This window comes from Poecilia reticulata, linkage group LG5, assembly GCF_000633615.1.
Source record: "Poecilia reticulata strain Guanapo linkage group LG5, Guppy_female_1.0+MT, whole genome shotgun sequence".
NCBI classification, from domain to species: domain Eukaryota; kingdom Metazoa; phylum Chordata; class Actinopteri; order Cyprinodontiformes; family Poeciliidae; genus Poecilia; species Poecilia reticulata.
In genome coordinates, this window is record NC_024335.1 from 7,704,900 (window position 1) to 7,722,311 (window position 17,412).

The window sequence follows — 17,412 nt, forward strand, 5'->3', positions numbered from 1 at the left end:
CTATCTATCTATCTATCTATCTATCTATCTATCTATCTATCTATCTATCTATCTATCTATCTATCTATCTATCTATCTATCTATCTATCTATCTAAAAAGTCTATCTTTTTTAAATTTTTACAATGAACATAAATATTGTCATCTCTTCCATGATCTCCCAGTCATTTTGGTAATTTATCCTTATATTTCCTTAAAAAAATACTCAGACAATTACGTCCAGTCAAGAACAAGTTTGCTCTTTTGTTTATTGATGACCTCATTTCTGTGCATTGATACCCTCCTTACATTCAATTCTGTTGAACAGCAACTAAACAAAAAATAATGTACATACTGTCACATCCTCTTTATTTCAGAAATGTGGGGTAAGATTATCTGCTGTGTCTCGCTCAGTTCGGACTTCCCTTTTTCAGCAGCTGTCGTTCTCAGCCTTGTATCGGCTATATTTTGTCGACAGTGCAGATGATGTTATTGTTAAGGAGACAACAGTCTAAGTGTCTACGTTATTTCTGCTGAGAAAGAGATAAGAGTCCTTGCTTGTTGCCTGTATAGAGCCCTCTGGCTCTAATAATAATCATACATATCCAAAATTTTATGATCAAGTAGCTGTGTCAAAAATGTTTGCAAATCAGTGCTGATTCACTTAAAATTCAAACGAAGGTTGGATTTATATAATAGATACAAGTCAAAGACCATATCTCAAGAGAAATAACTTTTAAAGTGTAAAGGCTTTAAAAGCCTTTACACTTACTGATCTTGTGAGATGAGTAAGTGTAAAAGAAGTATTTAGGTTTTGTTAATATTTTTTGTCTCTCCCTAATGCTTGCTCCTTGTGGTTTCCAGGTATTTAATATGAATTTAAATCCAGACCTTCATGTTTAAAACATAACAACTCTGGAAAGACTTTAATTCTTGATCCAACTTAAGAATCAAATGTAACTTCATACATAATTTTAGCAATTTACTTCATCCTCAGGTTAGATGATTGTAGCATGAAAACAACAGTCAAACATGAGAGGAAAATATTTTTTTCCTACAGTACCTGTGTCTGTTGCAGGGATCCGGGGGACCTGGGTTTTCCTCCACCAAGGGAATAACAATTTTCTCTGCCATTTCCGTCAACAGGGAAAACGTAGGATACACAATGAAGTCAATGAAACCTGTAAGGACAAATGTCAGCATGTCGTTACTGAGGTACCTACAGTAGATCACATTATAATTAATGTACTTTGAACTTTTGGGAGCATGAGTGGCACAACAACACATAGTAGTACTTAATTCTGAAGTGGAAGGGAAATGTTACACGGTTTTCCACATTTTTGCAAATACTAAAAACATTGACAGTGTGTCTGTAAATGGCACTTTTCAGGCTTTGCCACAGTCTTCATGATGCTGTTTGTTCACTAACAGCTGGTTTTACACTGGTTAAAACACAATCAGGTTGATTATATTTACTCTTTAAGCAGATTATCAAGGTAAGTCCTTGCAAATTTTTGGGAATAGTGTGAAAGAATTTGAAAAAAGTTCAAGGGGTGGGGATTTATAAAGGTGATTAGAGCTAATGTTCGTAAAGTACCGTTTGCATCAGTAAAAAAACAAAAAAAAAACACACATTTCAGAAGTTCAGAGTAAATGATTTTCTTCAAGTTTCTTCAATTTTGAAAAATAATGACAAACATAAAACCTGGCAAATAAGAACACGTGTTTGTTCTTCTACAGAGGCATTGTAGACAACAACTATATCCTGCTTAAAAGACAGGAGCATCATTGAGACATACCTATCTGGGACTCGGCTACTAAGGTACTTTTTCGATCACACAGTGGAGAGAAGGGAAGGCCGAGCTCCGCCTCTCTATCGCCCTCACAAAGATAGAGAGAACAAGAGAAGATTCAATGGCATCCCACACATGACCTGAAAATAACTTTCTATGGTTAGGTTATTCCAACAAACAACCAACTGAAACTTTTAGACGGAGCGTTTTGTGAGCAGGCGGTTCTGTGTTTTTAAAGGTACAAAAGAGCCTATTCAGAGTTTCCACATCTTGTTTTCACAGAGACAGGAAAACTGCCCAACATCTGTCAAAAAAAAAAAAAAACATTGTTAAAATAATTGCAAGTCTCACATCAGATTTAAGTCGAGGTAGCTTTTAAGGGAAACATGTTTGGCTTTTCAGATTACAGTGTTTGTAAACTGTCACTCATTTATAGATGCACACATTTATAAAGACTGACTTTCTTGTATTTACGTAAGGTGAATAATTACACTGTAGTTAAGACAAGTGCCATAAATATAGTGATGCATGTAAAATTATTGAAAACATTTCAAGTAGAGTGCATCTCAACTGTGTAAAGTTTTAATGGTCCAGTTGTACCCTGGAGCCCTGGTCTTTTTTGTCATTTCCTGCAATAACGTTGCCTCAAACCATACCAAAGGAAATTCTTAAATAAATCCCAATGATTACCAGAGTTTAAAGGCAACAAAACATAAACTCAGCATGTTTCCTAAAGGGGTTTCAGACCAAAATACTGTAAAATAAGTAAACTCATTTTCTGAGTACAGAAAAGCCACTAACATTACAGAAAATAAGCTCTTCCAGAAGTGTAATTCATACCTTTAAAGCTAGTCAGAGATTTTTGTTTTGTAAAAATAATATCTTTTAAGCTTTAGGAATTTTTTGCAAACTTTGCTGAGGTATTTACCACAAAACCGTGGCAAAACGGAACATAACCCAAAACGAGAACCAAGCAGTCAAAAGAAACATTCTTACATTGTTATTGTAATTTTAATGTGCCAAGCCATTTGTGAAAACTGATGCGTAGTCGAACCCAAAGTAGAAAACTGAGCTGAAGTCAGAGGTGAATTCTCTACTTTTTTTCTACAATGGGCATTTTTTCAGATCGTTTTGCAAAGATTATTGTCTCAGGTAGGTACTGAAATGATATCACAAGAACCAGATTAAGTTTGGATTTTTTCCCCTGTAATAAATGATCAGCCATTGGTGAAAAACTTATTTTTAACAGATATGTTTAAAAAAACATACATCTGTAAGGGAGCAAATATTTTTTACAGCACTGCAGGCGGCACCGGACGCTTGATTTTATTCACACGCTAACTATTTGGGGAAAGACTCAGATTGTAACGAGATGGAGAAATAAAAGAATCAAAGGAAGGATTCAAACATGCTTTATATTTCCAAAACTAAAAGTCCGACGTCACAGTTTAGCCTCTTTAGCAACATATGGTGAATATCAGTCAAAACAGGAAGCAATTGGAGAGATAGTGGAAAATGTTTATACAGTTGTAGTTATCAGAGACAGTTTGTGCATCAGCTGGTTTTCAGAGGATTTTTCTTTTTTTAAATAATAGGACATTTTACTGCCTTTTTTATTTGTAGATATAGATTTGCAAAGTTCTTAGCACATGACAGCATTGAAACTTGGTCATGTGAACTAGTGAAAAGAAGATTGAGTGATATTTCCACAACTTTCACTTTGTCCAGGATGAAGTGAAGCTTTCTAGGAATCCCTCTGTTGCAAATGATTAAATCAAATTACTTGTGCCAAAAATCTAATTGTTATAATTTAAATTAGGAGGAGAAAAAGTACAAAAAAAAAAAAAAAAGGTCTGTGTCAGATCAGCTCTATTCAGATGCCTACCTGCCTGAAAAACTCCTCCATTAAGGCTTTGGTCCAGCGAGAGTGCAGCGCCCAGGGCTTGGATGGATGACTGATGTCAGCCGTGTGCAGTAACAGAGACAACGCTTTGGGCTTATCCATCCTGATGGAAAAAGCATAATGCTTTGTTTATGTTGCCTGAAGACAAAGCAGTTCTGACACAGTTCAGAAAGTATAAGACACACAGTTATTTCATCCAGATTGTAGTTTGAAACATTTCAAACGCCTCTAAAGAGCCAATACGTAAGTTCTGGGTTTTGCACCTACCGCTCTTGTTGTTGTAGACAGGATTTCATTGCTTTTACTTGAAGTAGGTGGGAGGACATGTCAGTGGCCAAAACCATCTCTATAACAAGTGATCGCATCTCCCTGTAAACACACACAGACGTACACAGACTCGCAGTTTACTGGCCGGCCTTGAATGATGTGACGGAACCATATAAAGTAAAAGTGGCAGGCGGGAGAACTCTGTGAGGTTGCAACCTTTTTAACTTCACTGATGGATTTCCTTGTTCTCATGGTAACACTAACTGCAAAAGGAGCCTGTTGCGGCATGCTGCTGTGTTTATCTCTGCACAGCTCCACAGTGAATATTACAGCCGCACCGGGTGTGTGAAGTATGAAGCAAATGACTCCATTAACGCAGACGGTGCGGATATTGTAAATTATTTCCCGACACAAACTCCACTGATGATGTTTTAGGAGGCTTCGGTTTTACCTTAAAGTCAGCCATCAATCTTTACTGTAATGGAAACTCAGCATTGCAACATCATTATAAGGCCTGACAGATGCAGCTGCAGACTTAGTTGCTAGTGAACAGTTCGTCATTATAGGTAAAAATGATCCTTTACAGACTCTTAGGAAATTTAAGGTGAATGTAACGTGGTAGTTTAATCTACCGTCCATTTCCTATGCAGAACTGATGTAATTTACTGAGAATTGTGGGCCGTCTTTCTTAGACACACTACTTTAGCTCTGCCAACAAATTTTCTTTGGGACTGAGATTAGGACTTTCTGTCCTAGACCCGCTTTGTAATAAATATTTCACTTTAATTAATAAGGTCTTTATCCATTAGGGAGACCCAGTTGTGGCTGAAGTCTTATGATGCTGGTTCAACATTTCTCCATAGTGTTTCTTATTCATTAGCTCAATCATCTTGTGAAGTGCACCAGAATGTTCTGCAATAAAACACAGCCACAACAGCATGCCCCTGGGTTTCTCACACTCACAAACTTCCCCTTTGTTCTCCAAATGTAAAAATGGACATTATGGTTAAACTTCTATTAATTTTTTTTTTTGAGACTATAGAACCTGTTCCTGTTTACTTTTCATGTTGCCTTTGGGGTGATAGCTTCTTCCTCTCTCTGTAGCTTCTCAGCCTATGATGTTACAAGAATCATTTCACTGCTGCTTTGGTTGATAGACACATTTCTCAGCTAAATTAATAATACATAAAAAAATTACAGAATATAAACCAAGGAAAAATCAGGCACTGCTTTTGAATTGTTTTTCGAGGGTTTTAAGACCATCTCCAAGCAGCTCCAGTGATCACAGATGCATATCAGGTGAATCCATAATACTATGTCATGTTTAACATATTAAAGTAGTCTTGTGTCAGCTAATATAAATCATAAAGTCAGTTGAGATTTGTTTATTTTTTAGTTGGCAAGTAAACCAATAAAGAATAAATGTCACAGCCACAGTGCAGAAAACATTATGCACAGCTTATGTAGTATGATCTACCGGCATTTTATCTTTCGTGTTATCTCAAATTAACTATAAATGTTGATACATTTTAAAATAGAATGAACGTAATTATCTTACATCCACTCTTCTCGCGTCAAATTAATGAAGATGTTCATCTGGTCGTCCTGCAGCAGGCGAAATGCTGCACTTAGGTGATGACTTTCCTGCACAGATCTGTCGTTGTAAATCAGAGCAAACTCTGACCTGGAACACAGACAGAACGATAAAGACGAGTTGGTAATAAACAGAAAGTCTTGTGATATCCACGCTTTAAAATGCATAAATGAATAAAGATGCAGTCAAACAGTAAAGTGACTGTTTGGCATGGAGAGTTTGGAAAATGTGATTAAAAGTAAAAGCCTTAGGGAGCAATTAAATAACTGTGATGGCAAAACTATAATGATGAGTTTCACACTGAAGAGAGCGTGAAATGTTGGGAAAAAAAAGGTCAACCATGTGCATGAATGACTCACTATTTTAAAGGTAATTAACAAATTATTTGATTACCAGCTTTATGTTAGGGTCTTAAAATTAGAACTAAAGGAGATTATGTGAAATTTTTCAATCAAGACGATGGAGGTGACGGTGTTAGGAGTTCACCCCACAATTAGAGAGTTGCTGGTACGATTCCTGTTCTACCTGCCTCTGTCGATTAAGATACTTCAGCCCCCTTGAGGCTGGATGCATGAATGACTGTCATGTGAAGGGCATTAGCCATCTCTTGATAAAGCTCTTCACAGACACAAAGCCATTTACTATAAGGTTTTATTTTAAAGCCTCTGAAAAACTTTACACTTAAAAAAATGATTGGAAAAGAGCTACTATATGTTTGGAGATCTACAGATTCAGCAAACAAAGGCAGTTTTTACTTTTATTGTAAAGTATCCTAAAAGCGATGTTATTTTAAAGGGGGAAGTACTGAAAGTAGAAAAGTTAAAAGTAACTGTTGGCTGACAGCAATATAAAAACATAATAATATTACATTGGACAAAAAGAACATTAGTTTTCCAAGGCACTATATTATTTTAATGATAATTTGATGTCCGCAGAAACTGATCACAAACTGATAACTTAATCCAAGGAAGCATGACTGACATGGGAGAAAGCACAGAAAAGTAAAGCACTTCAGAAAATACTTAAAGAATTTAAAAGCATTTAAAAATAATAATTACCCTATAACATTATTCTTATGTTTAATAAATAATATTCTTATATGACTTTTACCCTCATTATAATTTTATCCTTATGATGTAATGAATGTTGATTGTAGACAGACATCCTTATGTTTCTTATTGTATTTCCAAAATAAGAAAAAGCACTTAAAATGGGTGCTTGGAGACTGTGTTGGAAAAATCTAAAAATACTGCTTTTCCCTCCTTAAAGCCATGTTTGCTTTAGAAAGATCTCACCTCATTCCCCAAATTCCTTAAAAGCTATATGTATATGTTTTTTCTTACTATTTCTGAATCTACTTCTATCTCTAGCTCTGTTTTAAAGTTTCGCAATGTGACATTTATGCAACAGGCACTTTACAAACAATACACAAGGTTTATAATAGATGGCGCAGGAAATAAAGCCGACCTTGTGTGGATGTGAAAGTTGTTTGTGGTTCCCGTGTGTTCGAAGTCGTGAATGGCTGCAGCAAACAGGGAAGCCATCACTTCCAGCTCTGTCAGCCAGTGCTTGGTGAACAAAAGGGACACAATTAAATGGATAAGCAACATGTCAGGTCTGAACAACGTAAGAAGATGCTTTGCATACAAAAAAAAAGGAAAAAGAAACATCAGAATAACCAAGACTTTGCTATGATTTTTCTTAGAAATGGAAAAAATAAAGTATGTCGAATCTCAAACTTTTGGGGGCATTCTATACACATGCTGGCTGAAATTAGATTTTTAGAGGAACTGGAACTGATTTATTTTTAAGTAAAATCTTGGGCTCCTCTTTAAAGAACAAAGTCCCCCGCATCATGTTCAGTTAATGGATGAAAAAATTAATGAACCCTTTTCAATTCAAGTCAGTCACAACATCAGACACAATTTTGCCAGTAAGAATCCCTGATTCCTATTTCGCCTCTAAGGAAGTGCTTTTGTATAAAAATGTCTTTGAATGTTGAATGTTTTAATTGTACATTCAGTCGAGGATCAGACTATTGAAAGCACCACTTTGAAATAAATTCTCTTTAAGCCACTCAGCGCTGACCCAGAAATCATTGATCATTTACAGAGTCTGACACTCAAAGGATAAATCAGAGGGTTGTTGACACATGAGCGAGAATACAGAAAAAAAACAAAGTAGAAAAATATAATTTCATCGATGCGTGTTATGTAATTTGTTCCTATTTCTGAATCACAGACAAAATGTAAAACAGAGAAGATGAAGAAAGATGGGTTTTGTGGGCAATATTAGCCACAAACATCCCTCCAAAAAACAGATGATTGAAAAAAAAGTGGGTGAAGTCAGTAATAATTTTTGAGTGAACGGTACCACGAGTCCGGAGCGCAGCAGCAGACAGTGCATGGTCTGAGTCACATCGGCTGCATGAAGGAGGTTGTGATATGGATTATTGTATTTGCAGTATCCTTTTTCCAGGGCAGATAGGAATTCAGTCAGGCATGAGATGGGAATCTAGAGAAAGCATTATGTAATCAATTAACATCTGTGCCTGGATTAAACTCAGAAAACAACCTGAATTAGGTAAAAAGGTCAAATAACGCACATGATGCAAAGAAGATCATTTTCAAAATGGAACAATCTTTCTATCTGATTATTTTCTACGCATTACACACAATTAGCGGTGAGAGTTCATGTCTCTCTGAGGGACATTTTGTCCAACCTCATGCTCGCACGTTAAAAATAAATTTGCTAAAAGTCAGCTCGATACAGCATCAGTTACAGACCTTGAAGCGGCTGTTGAGGTCATATCTTGTGATCAGTTCAAAGAACAGAGTTTGTAGTGCGTGATCAGAGCTAGCGGAGTTCAGAGCAAAAACATCAAAGCTCCAACGGTCCACATCCTGAAGAGAAAGAGAGAAAAGTAGCAGCCCCACTGGAGCATACCTGCACTGATCCTTTTTCTAAGAATGTGCCATTTATCAAATAAACATGCTGCACACTCTGAGGTAGCAGGTTAGTGTGGACTTACCCTAAGGCAGTTTACGACTGCCTCAGGTTGGTCTGGCATAGTTGATGTGTAGGCCCTCTTGAACATCCTGGAATAATGCAGTGTTTATCTTGAGTTCAGTTAAAGTTCAGATGTTGACATTGTGCAGCAAACTTGACTCTGGAGGTGTTTATACTAATCCCCTAAAGCCTCTGCCCTCAGTGTAAGAATGTTTTCCAGGAAATAAATGAAGGCTAATGTTTCACAGTTTAAATCTGCAGTTGTAAAATGAACTTAATGAATGTTACGAGTTGGAATACTGGGAGAGGAAACAAATAATTTACAGCTTTAGCGAAATGGTATAAGGAATACAGCCAAGTGGTTCTATTAGTTTCCTGCAGGAGGTTGTGCTGTTAGCGAAACACCCACTTATACCCTTGAATTGATGACACAGATCCAAACGGAAAGTTTGAACTAGCATACCTCTCCACAAATATGCCAGCCTGCACCGCATGCACAATGCTGCGAAACTTGGGCTTCTCATCTGAGCGTCTCAAAGGCCGTCGAATCCTCTGGGTGAAGGTGGACGCCAGCCAGTCAGTGACCTCCGATGGGACCCCGTCTGACTGCAGCTGCTGAAGATCGTCCTCTGTCTCCAGACACTGTCTAAGATCACACATTGATTATTTGAAGGGAGACAGAAGTAAGGTCATAAAATGATAAAGGAACAATCTGTTCTCGTTGGACTAATTCCTGATCGTAAAGGTCAACGTATTGAATAACAAGTCAAACCTTGGCTCATGGAAACTATGCACTCTTTTTGTCTGCATTTCACACAGACAGCCACTCACTCCTCCCAGGTGACAGGTAAAGGATTAGCCTGCGTGTTTCCAACTCTGTCAGCAGGGGTGCTGGGGTCTCTACCTTTTTCTTCGAGCAAGCAGGGGAAATCGTTGGTGTCATGCAGTTCCACCACCTGTCAGCTATCAGTCCTTTGCAGGTGACGCATGATGATTCTTTCAAACTGATGCAGAGTTTTATTTGTCTGAAGTAGTCGTGAGTGCTCATATCATCCACTCCAACTTAGTTGGTGTGCAACTCTATGAAACATCCAGAGTGAAGGTAAAACTTTTCTTATCTGGACTTTTCAAGATTTTATAGGTTTGCAAATCATACATCTAACCTTAGAAATGGCAAATGTAAACCATTTGTTTACAGTTATAACTAAACAAATTGTTGAAAGTGAGCAAACCACATAATACAATAACTTACTGTAAAACCAAATCTGTTCTTTGAATGTCCTGAGGTACTTCACATGTCAATACAAATACCATTTGAGATAAACTGTTTAAAAGGGATAAACTGTTTAAAATTGTTTAAAAGGGAAAATGTGATTATTATTTAGAGAAATCCTGTTATTGATTCAGATGTTCAGGAGTTAATACTGGCTTAGCAGAGAAAAACATATTGCTGACACAGACTTTTTATTTGTACATTTGTAAACCTGACCTGTGGTGCAGCTGTTAAAATATTAGGGGCGTCCTCTTGGTGTGGTGCACCTAAGCAGCTTCGTAGTTTGATTCTGACTGGAGCCAGCTCTGTTATGTAAACAGGGTTAGGGTTGTTTTTTTTTTTAACAAGCATCATGAACGCGTTGACGTACCTTGATAAAATTGATAAGGATTGTGGTCTCCTCAGCTGTAAAGTAAATCAAGTTAGGCTGCAGGATTATTTGTAGATTTTAGTTTTCACTGAAGACGCATTTTATCCCTTAATCCATACATTTTTGCAGTCATTTAGCTTTATTTTGCTTAAGCAATATAGTCTTTATAAAGCCAAAGCTGCAGCTACATAACAATAAGTGCTACTTGGGACATCAGACCACATCTTAAACGGCAATTTTCAAAAAGACATTGAGCAAATAATTTCTTCCCTTTTTTACCGATTAATTGCACACAGTTTATTTGAACAATTTCCATAAAACTCCACACACTTTGATAAGGATCGGTCTGCTGAGCAGCCGAGTCGGGTAGGCTGGATCGGCACATAACAACCTTACATAATGAGTGCTACTGCGATTTGAAGGCTCCCGCAGTTTTGTGAATCACATATATTTCTGTGATGTTTTTTTTTATTGGAAAATACAAAAGAAACTACAATAAAAGACTTCCTAAAAAAAGCATAGCACACGCTCATTTGCAGGTAATCTTGCCAGTTTTATTCCAACAAGACTGAGATGGAAAGTAAAAACAGCATTAGCTCTTTTTACACTGATGGAAAAAAAACACATAAACCTAACTTAGTTTAGTTGTTGCTCCTTGATCAGTGGCTTGTGGTTCACGCTGTAAAAGTATGTCCCATTGCAATTTTGAATTTGAATTGTGTTAAGAGCCTCAAACAGACTGCAGACTCTTTCAGCACATCAAGTTCAAAAGGCTCAGAAATCAAGAATCTCAAGGGAATAAATCTTGAAAATTGTAAAATTAGATTTTTGGCCTGTAACACTGAATGCACAATTTACCACCCAATCTAGTCAGCATCAATAAGGATTTTTGTATTTTCATTTATTTTTTATTTTTTTCAATATTACATGACTCCTGTGTAAAATGCCACGTTAGGACACAAAATTGTAAATATATGTAAGTCCCATGAACGTTGGAGTAGATTTTCTTTTTAAACTATAAACGTGATTGGTGACCTTGTTTCCTCTCCTGGAGCAACAATTAAATGTATATTTGGATCTTCTTTGAATTTCTATTTATTGTCTTACCTCGATCCATCAAGATATACTGCCTCCAGTAACGATGCCGTGAAATCCAAGTTTTTTTTTATTTCTTCAAAATCGACATCCTTCTCCTCGATCTGCTTTAGCATGCTTCTCAGCCTGAAACCAGAAAGCACAATCAAGTTATGGGGAACTCACATTCAGCTAAATAAAATGGTAGATTGACCGGCTAAATGTACCGGCGCTCACAACAATTGAGATTAAGGGGAACAGTTGGAGGTAATAAAAACCTTTTGAAGAACTTTGCATTGCATGACGCAGTCCTTTATAAATTAACTTAAACTTCAAGAAATTCAATGAAATAAAAGCTTTATAAATTGACAGCTCTTTCTTTTTGCCATGGTCGAGTGAAAAGTGCAGTGCAATCTCAACAAGCAGAAATGCATCATTGGGAAATTACATAAATGTCAAACTATCCAGAGACAGCCGGTGGTAAAAGGGCACCATCAGAGCCAAGTTTTCCATGAGAGGGAAAACATTCCCTTGTTTAGGGTATTATGTAACAAAGATTAAGTCAGAATATACTGAATAAAGAAAAAATAACCCTGTTTGAATTTTGAGGGCCTTTCAGACCAAATTGCTCACTCCAAATTAGTTTTGAAACTTTTTAATCACGTTATGAGTGAGAACTGGAGGGAAAAAAATAAGTCCCCTGCAGTGGAACAAAAACCAAATGCTTGCAGCATGTGTCACCTACATTTTAACCACCTCCTGGTTTTGGGCTTAATTTCAAATGTGTTGAGACGTGATAAAGAAAAAAAACGTTGTCTCGGTCCGCAAAAATTGCAATCTGTTTGGAAACAAGACTATTTTACAGTCGTAACAATCATCTGCCATTAAGAATTCTTCTAAAACACCCTCATTAACCACCCGTATGGCGTTGAAACTGCGCTGGGCTTATATGAGGGAGCCAATTCCTGTGGATGAGACGCTTGCAGCTTTTTCAAGTGTTTATCACACTGGCAGGAGCTTTCAAAAGCTGTGGAGTCATAAAAATAGCATGCCTCAGAATGCCACGGCTCACTTTCAATCTCAAGTAATCTCTCCTGATAAGCTAGTCTTTTTTGTTTTGACTGGCCAGAGGTGGAGGACCTCTGACAGGACTTTTGTGGGATATCACTAGTCAAGAAGGTTCATATAACCGTGTGCATAGAAAAACAAAATAGAAATCCGCTTTCGGCAGATAATTTGGTCAGTCTGTGTTGTATGTCATCCTTAATATAGTATTAGTTGCAATGTGTGGCAGATCAGCCGCAGAATTATTTCACTTTCTCTATCTTTTGCAAGTAGATCAAGAAAAAACAATACAATTGTCATACATGAGTAAATCAAATATAAGAATTTGCATCCAACCTGCAACCCGTGTGTTGTTAAAATGCATCTGAGAATTATATATTACCCCTAAAGCTTTGAGCTGTGACCCTTACGTACAATTATACATCAGTGTGTAACCAAAACAAAAACCACATGACCCACCACCTCTGCAGCAGCTTTTCCTCCCACACCAAAGGCATGGGGCAAGACAAGTGTTTACTCCTGCAGCCAAAGTGAGTAGAAGAACTTTTCTAAGAAATCCACTTACACCTAAAGCAAACAGCAAGCAAGCAATTTTTTAGGGTAGAAAAATACTATCTGGTTCTTTGCTCCTACGTGGCGGGCCTAATATCTGCTGAAACCATCTGTACCAGAGTTTTTTTATTGAGTCACAAGTTTCCATTTCTGCAAAACAAGAAACCGCCACCTGGAGAGATATGAAACTTGTGGGAAAGAACATTTGCTGTGCCTCCAATTCAGCACTTTAGCATTTTCTGTCTTATAGTATATGCAGATGTGGAATTCAGTTTAAGCGTATAATGTCATCTTGTATTAATGAAAACCCTACGTCTTACCTAGAGATAGGTATTTGGAGCCTTTTCTTTCGAATTCGCACCAGTTCAGCCATTCCACAATCAAGCTCTGTTCTAATCGACCCCAGAGTTTAATGAAAAAAAAAGTAAAGTTGATGAAAAGGAAAGTTGGTTTAAAGGAGTAGTAAGCTGAAAAGTTCTGCAAACCACCAACGCAAACTTTATGAGCCCTGAAACAGCTGCAGCAGCTCTCCCACCCACTTCTGGGGGGACTTACTCCACTTCTCTCTGATTGGTTAGTCAGCCCCAAACTGTGTCAGTATGAGTCTGCTTGAGTGCGTGTGTGTGAAAGAGAGAGAGTGAGAGAGAGAGAGAGAGAGAGAGAGAGAGAGAGAGAGAGAGGGAGAGAGAGAGGTGCTGTTTTTATTTCTTCAGTGACTGAGTGTTTGTGTATCTGTGTACACCCGTTGTATGAAGTGTGAGAGAGTTGACCTCACTTACTGATGAAGTGTTGACTGCAAAGCTTTCAAGCTGTGCATGCGCATGTGCATGCGCATGTGCATGCGTACGCGCGTGTGTGTGTGTGTGTGTGTGTGTGTGTGTGTATGCGTGTGTGCGTGCGTGCGTGCGTGTGTGGGGGTGTGTGTGTGTGTGTGTGTGTGCGTGTGTGTGTATAGCCAAATCTCAAAGGAGAATTTTCCACCACAGCCACGAATCAGGGAACTGCACAGGGAGGCTTTCACTGACACCCAAAACCAAAACACACAAACAAATATTGTCTAGGAAAGACAATCCACAATTTAGACCATCTAGTTTGACTGAAAATGTTACATAAAATGCCTTGCCAAAGTTTTACACATGCCATGACCTTTTCAACATGTTCTTATGCTACAGTTTAAAATGTTAATACACTAACATACAGACATACATACAGAGTACAACGGCAAGCCTGTGAGGGTTTTTTTCTACCAGTTTTGCATGTTTGGAGGGTTTTTTATTCTTTGTTTTCAAAGTAGCTCAAGCTGAGTCTGATTGCATGAAGAGCATGTGCAAACACCAATTTTCTAAAATGGATTAAGGGGTTGGCTTTGACTAGACCATTCTGACACATGCATATGATTTGATCTGAACCATTCCATTACAGCTCTGACTTTATGCTTAGGTTTGTCCTGCTGGAAGGTGAAGAGATTTTAAAGTTTCTGGTGGATTTTCTTTGAGGATTGCCTGTACATCCTCCCAGTAGTTCTGATCGGCTTTGTTGTTACTACTGAAGAAATGCATGACCACAGCATGATGCATCCACTACCATGTTTCACCGGACTGTGTGTTCACATTGACGTGAGGTGCTAGGTTTAAGTTTTTTGCCAAAAACTTTAATATTTATACCAATCATGTGACTTTTGAAAGCAAATGGTTGCAATGGATTGTATTTAGGTGTGTCAGATTCAAATCAGCTTATTAAAACAAAACAACAACATGAAACATGAAAACATGAAAGAGTAATTTTACTTTCACGTTAAAATTGTGTCACTTTATGTGTAATGTGACAAAAGGTGGGGAAGTTGAGGAGAAATTATTTCTTGTGCAGGGAACTGTAAAATAAAAAAATACATAAAATATAGCAGTAAAGTCAAAGTAATTAATTAGTGCTTATGTGTGGCACGAATAAATGTCAACAGAGTGTTTTGAGATCCGTAAAGAGAGCATGCATGACTAAAAATGGACTTTTATATCTTTTTAGGCCCCATATAAGGACATCAGACAATTGTGCAACACAGTGTAGACAGCAAAAGTTGTTTCTGAACACTTTACAGTTGTAGATCCTAAATCTATTAGTATATTTATAGTGTTGTGAAAGCAGTCTGACTGCTTGGCCTGGGAAAACCCCTGCCTGCTGTCCGTCTCCTGCCTTGCCTGTTGGGTCAGAGTGACTCTCATGCTCCCATGCTCTTTGACATGCCACAACAAATGGTGGACAAGGAGAGAAGTAAAATCGAAACTTGTTACTCTTCATCCCCTGTGTAACGCAAACGAAATATAAGAAGACAAAGCACAAAAAGACTTCTACTCACAAAAAGTGTTTCACTTCCTTTCAGGGTTTTTTTTAACTTGTCATTTTTTAAGCAGACGCCTCTTTGATTGCTATCTTTTCACAAACTAATGTGAGCCATTTGTTATTCACCAGCTCATTGCAAAGAAAGAGAGGGTGAGGGAGAAAGTGAAAAGAGCAGAGAGGAGAAAGAGGGTAAATCATTTCTGGTGAAACACAAACTGTGAAAAGTTTCACAACATGACAGTCAGATAACTGTTTTTTTTTTTCTAAAATCTTGGTTTGTTATTGTGTTGCTCAGGCATTTAGATGCCTGCACAAAATATTTTTATTTAAAGTGTCCATTCAGTAAAATTAGAATACACTGAGGTATTATCAGAGAGTGAAAGTCTAACAGTGAAATTTCTTACATTTGAATATGTTAAAAAAACACATTTATTGACTTAACAGTGAATAGATTACAGTAAAAGTTTTGTTTTCCTTTAAGTCACACCTTGGTCTTTTAAAATCCATTAAAAATCTGACAGAAAAGAGAGAAATCAAGTGTTTCTTGTCTATAGCTGAATGATCTGAATTAAATTCCAAAATTTTAATATAAAATATCAAAAAATATGTAATGTCTATTGGCCTTAAGGAATTAAAATATGTATTTTTTTCCAGTGTAATAAAGCAGCAGTGAATGGGACTTCAAACACAAATATGCATAAACAAATTCATTGTAACGTTTTCCATAAACCTCATTTGGATGGATATGTTTTTCAGTATTGTTTTCATTCAGAGGCGTTAGTTGCGTCAGCTGTAAGGCTCATGAGACAGAAGTACAAAGGATCAAAATATTTTGTTTTTATGCAGTTTTTTGGTTTACTTTCTCATATTGTCTTCCATTGAGCAAAAAGTTAAAGTCAAGTTTGTTGCTAAAATAACAATACAGAAAAATAAAATACAGGCATCATGTATTTTCTAAGTAACTGAGAGAAAAGTTAAAAAAGGCTTGCTCATGTCTGAGGCTCTATTTGAAAAATAGCTTTAAATGGGTTTAGCAAAACCAAAATAGATATCTGATTTCCACTGACAACAGCAGTGTAATTATTATAATGTGGACTTCACCTTGATAGGTCAAACTAACACAATACCCAAAAGACTCATTGTTAAAATAATAAGTCTTGATAGTTATAAATGACAACATCAAATGCAGTTTAAAATTCAATATTTTAATGAAAGTAAAACTAGTAAAAGAGAAAGCCTTACCGTTCCAGAGTCATCATCCACGTCACGACGGTCAGATTTCTATCAGATCTTCTGTGTATCTTGCAAGCAGGTGTCATAACTCCTTTTTCCAGATCACGTACATGTGTGTATTTGTCAGTGTTGTACAGAAGCACAGAGTGAGTTTATTCCTCTATGTGTCTCTGTAAATCCAACACGTGGTTATTTGATGTGTGTAACCTGCTGCAGTTCTCAGTGCCTTTGACGCTCACACTTTCACATAGCTCTCCTCTGTGTATTGAGGAGTCTGTGTGTGGTTTGTGTTAAAGTGTGTGTGTGTGTAATCCTTAGTGCATAACAACTCAACAGAAGAGGCACTGTGTCACCAACACCATCAGCAGAGAGTCCGTATGTTGGGACCAGAGTTTCCATCATTAACTGTCCCACTGGGTCTCAGAACTTGGAGTCGCAAGGAGAACAGTTTGTTTGCATGCAAAACTTAAACATGCAGAAACGTTACAAGGTAACAGTTGCTTTTCTGCATGTCTACCTATTCTAGGATTTTACAGAACACAATCTATACGACAAATGATTATTTTAAAAAGTTAAAATTGTACACTCAAAATGCAGCAAACACAATATCTGGCCAAGTATTTCACCTGCTTAAAGTTAAGTGGAAACATATTTGCAGCCCTCCAGATTTCTTATCTTGCTCCTTTTTCCATATTAGATGAATATAACATGATGAAATACAAAACATATGTTGTGTCATTATTTCATAAATAAAGATAAAAAGGGACAATTATGCAAACATTCGTGGCTCCACGTTAAAAAGAAGAAATTGTCCCTAATTGCTGGCTAAGTGGTCTGATAAACATTTGTCATCAAGCATTTGTGATGACAAGTTTCATGTTGTTTAAATTGTTGTGAAGAAATTTTGGTCCACTCTACTTTAAATAATTTTTCAAAATCCATCCACATGTTTTCCAAAAATCTCAATT

General features: G+C 37.1%; 1 protein-coding gene across 4 annotated transcripts in view; it reads right to left on the bottom strand.

Annotated features, from left to right (window-relative positions):
- The window catches only part of LOC103464421 (calcium/calmodulin-dependent 3',5'-cyclic nucleotide phosphodiesterase 1B), an 18,222-nt gene extending 1,617 nt beyond the window's left edge, over positions 1–16,605 (bottom strand). The window contains exons 1-12 of one of the 4 annotated variants that reach the window (XM_017304907.1): positions 16,454–16,605; positions 11,294–11,407; positions 9,007–9,189; positions 8,566–8,632; positions 8,321–8,437; positions 7,908–8,048; positions 7,002–7,102; positions 5,499–5,624; positions 3,941–4,042; positions 3,656–3,776; positions 1,777–1,858; positions 1,041–1,158 (exon numbers count right to left, since the gene is read on the bottom strand). In XM_017304907.1, coding sequence (XP_017160396.1) covers positions 1,041–1,158; positions 1,777–1,858; positions 3,656–3,776; positions 3,941–4,042; positions 5,499–5,624; positions 7,002–7,102; positions 7,908–8,048; positions 8,321–8,437; positions 8,566–8,632; positions 9,007–9,189; positions 11,294–11,407; positions 16,454–16,530 — 1,349 coding nt within the window. In that variant the 5' untranslated portion in view covers positions 16,531–16,605. Of the gene's footprint in view, positions 1–1,040; positions 1,159–1,776; positions 1,859–3,655; positions 3,777–3,940; positions 4,043–5,498; positions 5,625–7,001; positions 7,103–7,907; positions 8,049–8,320; positions 8,438–8,565; positions 8,633–9,006; positions 9,190–11,293; positions 11,408–13,197; positions 13,407–16,453 lie in introns of those variants that run through there. The other 3 variants (XM_008408505.2, XM_017304908.1, XM_008408506.2) reach the window with 3 other exon arrangements.
- Positions 16,606–17,412: the final 807 nt, after the last annotated feature.